The following is a 7,042-nucleotide window of genomic DNA, read 5'->3' as shown; positions in this document are numbered from 1 at the left end:
TTCCTCCCCTCCTCCTCTCTCCTGACTGGCCCCAGCAGGAGTTCGCGGGCCTCCTTCTTCTCAGCCTACCCGAGACCCTCAAGCACGAAGCATGGCTGGATCGTCTCTTCCGGGTGTCAGGACGACCCCAGCTGGACTCCCAGCAAGGAGGAGCTGAGAAATCCGTCAGAGCCTCCGAGCTGGAAGACTCTAAAGCATCAACGAATGGGGTCGCATCCTCCAGCTCGGGCGGGAGGGAGGCAACAGGTGGAGGAGCAGCGAGCATTCATTCCTCTTACGTCAACCAGGTCACACGCGGAAGGAAGCGAAAGAGGCAGCAGCAGCGGGAGGAGGAGGAGGAGGAGGAGGAGGAGGAGGAGGAGGAGGAGTGAGGACCATGAGTTGTACTCGAGGAGGTGGTATGACTTGATGGCGCAGGAGGAAGCGGCTGTGTCCTCCCGTCTTGGATGGAGCTCTCCGCTCCTGGACTGGAAACGAAGCTCTACGATAGCAAGCACATTGTGCTGCATGCCCTGCATGGCATCGGAGGTTTCTGAAACTTTCACTTCCTCCCCTCCCTCCCCCGTCTCCTCCACTTGCTCTCTTCTACCCGTCTCCTGTCTGCTACTGACATGTCTGATTCCCTTCGCTTCGCTTCCTTCACATATTCCTCTCTATCACTTTCTCTCCTCCTCCTCCTCCTCCTCCGCTCTCTTCGCGCAGCTCTGCCTCTCCTTGGATGACAAGACGGACTTTTCCGAGGACCTCGTGCGCTACGCCCTCTTGCCCCTGTGACTTTCCTCCTCCTCCCTGTGTCAAGTGCTGCTCACCCTCTACCGCAGCTTCTGCTTCCCCTGTTTCCGCTTCCTGCAGAGGAGGAGAATGCAGGAGATTTTGGGGATGCCGAGAGCCTCCCCTCTGGACCTCATGGAGATCGCTTCCGTCGTCCTGTGCTGCGCTCCCTGCTCTCTGTCCTCCTCCTCTCCTCCTCCTCACTCGCTGACTCGCTTGCAGGGCACAAGAAGTGCGGGAGATGCACGAGACCGACGTCCCAGCCCAGCAGAAGATGTGAAACGCCCGGGAGAGGTCCAGCAGACACCTTAGAACTTGACTTGTACATGAAGGAAGTGCTTAACTAGGCTCCAGATCGCAGCTACCTGCCCCCAGTCCTCTTCTCCATCTCCAGCAGCCTCGCTTGCACCTCCCTCATCTTCGGCCTCCTGCTCGGCGACTGCTGCCAGCAGTCGGTCATGAGGAGGAGGTAGTCCTCCGGGCAGCCGGGAGGAGGACGGGAAGGGACGGGGAGTCTCCGGCCTTGGAAGCCGACTACGGAGGTCAGCTGGGCAGGCTCCATGTCTCCCCAGGGACACTCGCCAGTGAGTAGCTCCCACATGACGATGGCGAAGCTGTAGATGTCGCAGCACTCGTTGAACTTCTCCCCTCTCAGAACCTCCGGCGCCATCCAGCCGGGGGTTCCCGATCGGTTGTGGGAAGTAGCCACGTGCCCAGCGGCGCTCTTGAACCTCGCGAGCCCGAAGTCGCAGACCTTGACGGTGTAGTCGGAGGCCACCAGGAAGTTGTCTGACTTGAGATCGCGATGCACGATGGGGGGTTTGCGGTTGTGGAGGTAGAGGAGCCCCGCCGCTGCCTGGTGCATTATCTTCACCTTGAGCGGCCAAGTCAGCCGCTCCCTCCTAAGTACGTCGTACAGAGAGCCCTTGGGGAGGAACTCCGTAAGGATCGAGAGGTTGGGAGGGACCGTGCACGCCCCGACGAACTGGACCACGTTAACGTGCCGCATCCTGGCCATGATGTCGACCTCTGCCCTGAACTCCTTAAGGTCTGTTGCCGTCAAACCCCTCGCGAACCTAAGCCTCTTCACCGCAACCTCCGCCCCGAGCCACATCCCCTTGTACACGTCGCCGAAGGAGCCAGACCCCAGCAGCTTCCCGAGGGTGAGGTCCTTGACGTCTACCTCCCATTCGAAATCGTCGTCCCTTGCCTCCGCTAAGAGCCGCGCGGGAGAGTGAGAGGGCTGGAGGAGCGGTCAAGGTTGAGCACAGAGAGCTCACCACGGCATAGACCTGCTTCGGCTTTCTCTCCATCTCCCCCCTCCGAGGCTCCATCCTCTGCCCGCCTTCACGCCTCTTCTCGGCTTCTCGGGCGGCTGTCGCGTTGCAGAAAGAATGAGAAACAAGACGTACAACAAGGAAAGGTTCACCATAAATCTCTCGTGCCTTGCGTTCTCTTTCCTTCTCCCTCTCACGCTCCCTCTCCCTCTCACACTCCCTCTCCCTCTCCCTCTCCTTCTCCCTCTCCCTCTCCCTCTCCCTCTCACGCTCCCGCTCCTTGGCCTCCTGCTACAGCAATCATCAGCAAACAATCTCCAAGAGTCATCAGCATGTCATCACTTGCTCCTTCTCCTTCAGTCTGCGCTGCTCCTTCTCGCGCTCGATCTCTCGCTCTAGCTGCAGCTGCTGTTGATACAAAACCGCCTGCTGCTCCCTCCTTCGATCATCTTCCTGCAGATCGAACGCAGCCTGCTGCTGCCAGAACCCATCGCTAGCTGGGGGCATGTCCACATTCCCCGCACGCAGAGAGCTGTTAGCAAGAGGAATCTCCCGATTTCTGCGCTCGATCGCTCTGACGTCCTTCACTTTCCTCCCCATTCCCTGCGACAGCCCGTGACAGTTAGCACGCTAATCATGTGACTGTAGGCGCGAAAGACAACGTCCTCTCACATCTTTTTCCGCCGCCTTCCTGTTCTTCCTTCCTTCCTGGATCTCTTGGGCCCTTCGTATCACCTCCGGTGAGATCTGGGGACTACGGTTCACCCTCCCCAGCCACTCCCGCCTGAGCCGCTCCTCCTCCAGCATCTGCCGCGCAACGATGGGATCGCTGTCCTCCTCGACCTCGTTCCTCTGGCCCCTCGGGTTGATGTCGTCTCCCCTCTCCTTGCCTTCCCGCATCCCTCCCGTTGAGCTGTCAATCTGCCGGATGTACTCCTTGGCCCTCTCCACCGCCTCCTCTCTGCCACGTGAGACACCGGATTGCAACTCCCGTTGAAAGATCCTCTGGAGCTCAAATCAATGCCTCAGCACGAGATTTGCATAGAAAGCTCACCTTCTCCTCCTCCTGGAGCTTGAGTGCCTGGTAAACACCACAATGAGTATAATCTGACCACAATCTGTATCACTACCACACATCGCTTTAAATTCCTCTCCTGCTTCAAACATCTATGCATCAGGAGCGCAATATCTCATACGACGGAACTCAGAGACAAGCACTGTTTTGCTTCGCATCTAAGCGACTCTTCCCTTTCTGCTTATTCATCTGACTCGTCACAATCTACCCTGTTTTCCTATGATACTTGAGAAACTACACGACAAACATTGGAAGGCTTTCCTTTTCATGATCCTTACCTACCGCTTCCTTTCACATGAAATGCCTCATTCTATATCTTCGAGACATTATATACCTTAATGCAACTTCCCACGTACTCATTCAAGTGCCCTGCCTGCCTGCTCCAACCCTCCTGCCTTTGGTCTCCAGTATGCCTATTGGAAGCTTCCCTTGTTATGTTCGTCAATCATCTGTCATCTTTGGCTCTGGTCCTGTGCTGTCCCAGGCTATCTTGTTATCTCCTCTCCTCTCCTCCCACGGCATCGTCGCTTCACTTCGTTTCTGCCATTCCTTACCAGCATGAAGTCGTCAAGCTCTTCTGCCATCATTCAATTGACCACCCTACCAACCCACCCACCCCACTTAGCAATCGTCGTCCTACCTGTTGTCTTCTAGTACCCCTAATTTCCTATCCACACAAGTACCACACGACTACCCACCCCTTGACACTACCCCACCCCGTAGACCTATTGTGCTGCCGCCCCCTGGCCGTCTACCCTACCCAGAATTTGCAAGGGCAACAAGTCACCATGACCACCCCACCCCTGAACTTTGAGTAAGGTTATCCCCACTCCTCCCTGTGAAATCATTACCCCAAATATATCAGTCATATGTACGGGTACTGAAGTGATTTCCGTGTTGACTACCCCACCGATACACGAGTCTTCCCTCCCTTCAGCAGTACCCCCTCAATGACCCTCGGACCCCCAACCGCCATTTTCGGAAGCATGTCAAACTTCCAACTTCCGCATGTGAGCCAGTCACTGAGTTGTCGCCGGCCCGAAAGTGAGCCCGGGCCCGGCCAGGCTGCCTGCCGGGGTGCCCGCGGCCGGAGCGCTGGGCCGGGCCGCACTGGCCCCGCGGCTCGTCAGCGGGGGCACTGAGCTGCCGCCGCTTGGCTTCGGCCCGGCGGGCCGTTGAACTTCCGAAGTTCAGGCTTGTCCGGCGACCGTCACGGTCGTCACCGTGGCATGCGGCCGCGTACCGATCGGATCGCCGGACGCGCGGCCCGGCGTCTACTCCCGCCCCGGTGTCCCTTTCCGGCCCGGTCCGATCATTGGATTGGCCAAACGGCGAGAAGAGAAAAGACAGCGAGAACCAAACCTAATCCTGCCAACTGCTGTCCGTCCCCCAAACTGACTCTGATGATTGAAACTTAACTCTAACTTCCGTAATTGGGTTCGGTTCCGAAGGTTGGGCCTGTGCGACAGTGTCAGGGTCAAGCCTCCTCGACTCTCCTGATTGTCCTCGTACTGATTTTTATCAGTTAACTTTGAGAAAGACCTAATTGTCGGCGGCGATCCGGGGCGCGGCCTGGCCCTCACTCCTCACTCAGTGACTCGCCGGCCCGGCCCGCTGGCCCGGTACTCTCAGTAAGGGGTATGTTGAGTAAAGGATGAGCCTCCGGGAGGTTCCCCTACCCAATAACCCCACCCCTATTATGTCAATTCAACTTTGATAACCCCTACCTCCCTCACATCAACTTCTATCCGACCATGACCGGTACTTTATAGCAAACAATGACCTTCGGAATGCTGCATTGCCTTTCAGACTACCTACCCGAGATTTTGACATTTTTCTACCCCTACCCCCATACATGAAACCACCCCTAGTGTGGTGCTAAATAGGGTACCCCTTCGAAGCGAATCTGCCTCTTCGCAAACCATGGCTGTACCCATGAGCAAGCGCGCGGCCGCGCTCATGTTTCTTTGCGCCACCGCCCTCCTTGCCCTCCTCGTCCACACCGTTTCCGAAGCGAACAAGCCGTCTGCCATGATGCAGATGAGACTTGCTACCGCTGCCATCTCTGGCAACGCTCCTACCGTGGTTGATGTCGAGGAGGCGTCGCCTGAAGCCGAGGGCGAGAGCGAGGAGGCTGCCGCCGCCGCTCCTGCTGCTGATCCCGAGGATGCCTACATCTCCATGCATCCTGTTTACGGCAGGTGCAAGTCGGTCGTCAACCTCCCTGCCTTCTCTCAGTACATCCAGAAGTGGTGCGGAAACATTCACGAGCTCAACGATGTTGCCTCCCCTTGCAAGCAGGCGATGTGGCAGGCCTCTGACTATTTTGGCTGCTGCTGGGAGACTGTGATGGACGGTTACCAGTCTCTCTACCCTGATGCCTACTCTGCATGGAGGATGTGGCAGGGCACCCTCAGCGGAAAGGCTGGCATTGTCTTCGACGAGGACAACTGCGGAGAGTCTGTCGGCGAGAAGGGATACAATGACTTGAAGGAGAAGGTCTCTTCCCTCGAGAACACCGTTGCAGAGCAGTCCTACGACATCCGCTACCTCGAGTCCATGCTCGGATGGGGATATCAGCCCTACGACTACGACTACTACAAGCAAGGTGTTGTGTTCCACGACTTGTTCAAAGCAATGCATGATGTGTTGATGCAGGCAAGAAGGGATCCCAGCTTGTCAACAAGCCCCAGATGAAGTATCAGTTGCCTCCCTACCACCCCGCTGCAAGTAAGTGCCATACTATGTCTCTTCGTGCACATTTTTTCTTCTCATTTGATTTTGTTTCTTTTTGTTGACCCTCATTGATTTGTGTATTACTTCCAAAGAGGAACACTTGGAAGCTGGGAAGAAGATGAACGAAATTCATGACGTGGCCAACAGGGCGCGCTCGGTATGGAATGATGCATTGAACTCGGCTTACAGTGCTCAGCTTTCCAGCCACAAGGCAGCGGTATGCCTTGTCAGTACCTAAGTCCTTCTCCTCCCTGACACTTGTCCAGGTTGCTCGCATGGAGGCTCAGAAGATGCAGGATGAATCGATGCGAGCGCTCAACTCGGGACTCTGGTCCTTCTCACGTGCCAGGGCCGACCCTGAGCACCCGAGGACGTCGAACTTTCTCTCGTCTGTTGACCCCGATGACGCCGCTGTCCGCAAGCTGACATCATCTGGAGTGAATGTTTAGCTCGCGTTAGCATCTCTTGTATTGAAAGGTTGTGTCGAACTGGTCAGGTTCACAGCCGTAGCGATGTGCTGCTCTGCCATCCATGTTGGGCCATCCATGTTGGTGATCGACTGGTCTTGCTCTGCTGGGGGTCTGCCTCCTGCTTCTTCCGCTGAGTTGTTCACAATGATCATTCCTCTTTCTGCTGAGCTGATGCATCTCATCGAGCTCCGACGTGACGTCAACATGCTCGAAGTTCTACAGTCCATGACGAGGAGGAAGAGGTGGATCCTGAATGAGGTCACACAGCGAGGAAGGGAGAGGGAGGGAGGGAGGAGAAAGGAGGGAGCTTACGGGAGTGGAGAAAATAATGAGAACGGAGCAGGAGATGACTATCACGTATCAAAGCAGCGTGGTACAAATTTTGAAATGTTGCAATGAACTCACTAATTGTTGACGAAGAATTTCAAAATAAATCCCGACAGTCGAAAACGTTTTTGCGACCACACCCAAACCATGGCCTGGAGGTTTAACATGGCGGTGGCGGTGACGGTGGTGGCGATGCTGGTGGTGCTAGATGTTCACGTAAGCCATCCTGCTGCTGCTGCTGCTCCTCCTCCTCCTCCTCCTTCCCCGTGCCTCCCCCCCCGCCCCACCTCCTCCCCACGCTCACTCTCCCTCTCTCTCTCTCTCCTCCTCCTCCTCCTCCTCCTCCTCTCTCTCTCTCTCTCTCTCTCTCTCTCTCTCTCTCTCTC

The 7,042-nt window shown here is 56.4% G+C and overlaps 3 protein-coding genes across 3 annotated transcripts in view; 2 read left to right on the top strand and 1 right to left on the bottom strand.

Moving 5' to 3' along the window:
- Positions 1 to 1,051, top strand: part of GUITHDRAFT_120479 (hypothetical protein) — a gene marked incomplete at both ends in the record, with an annotated part of 2,762 nt that extends 1,711 nt beyond the window's left edge. Inside the window, 5 exons of the mRNA XM_005820284.1 lie at positions 36 to 209; positions 418 to 528; positions 703 to 770; positions 822 to 929; positions 994 to 1,051. Of these exons, the coding sequence (XP_005820341.1) occupies positions 36 to 209; positions 418 to 528; positions 703 to 770; positions 822 to 929; positions 994 to 1,051 (519 nt within the window). The remainder of the gene's footprint in view (positions 1 to 35; positions 210 to 417; positions 529 to 702; positions 771 to 821; positions 930 to 993) is intronic.
- Positions 1,052 to 1,132: 81 nt separating this feature from the next.
- GUITHDRAFT_81534 (hypothetical protein) lies at positions 1,133 to 1,963 on the bottom strand (the record flags this gene model as incomplete). The annotated part of the gene is made up of 1 exon (XM_005820283.1): positions 1,133 to 1,963. A coding segment is annotated over one exon (831 nt), but the record flags the coding sequence as incomplete, so codon positions are not given.
- Positions 1,964 to 5,046: 3,083 nt separating this feature from the next.
- On the top strand, positions 5,047 to 6,416 carry GUITHDRAFT_156076 (hypothetical protein; the record flags this gene model as incomplete). The annotated part of the gene is made up of 4 exons (XM_005820282.1): positions 5,047 to 5,731; positions 5,782 to 5,853; positions 6,007 to 6,076; positions 6,126 to 6,416. The coding sequence occupies 3 exons, from the start codon at positions 5,047 to 5,049 to the stop codon at positions 6,033 to 6,035; spliced, it is 786 nt and encodes a 261-aa protein (XP_005820339.1). The 3' UTR covers positions 6,036 to 6,076; positions 6,126 to 6,416.
- Positions 6,417 to 7,042: the final 626 nt, after the last annotated feature.

The sequence above is a fragment of the Guillardia theta genome (genome assembly GCF_000315625.1).
Source record: "Guillardia theta CCMP2712 unplaced genomic scaffold GUITHscaffold_183, whole genome shotgun sequence".
Lineage (NCBI taxonomy): Eukaryota > Cryptophyceae > Pyrenomonadales > Geminigeraceae > Guillardia > Guillardia theta.
Note: the sequence above shows the minus strand (reverse complement) of the source record. Positions and strands in the feature narration are given on the sequence as shown.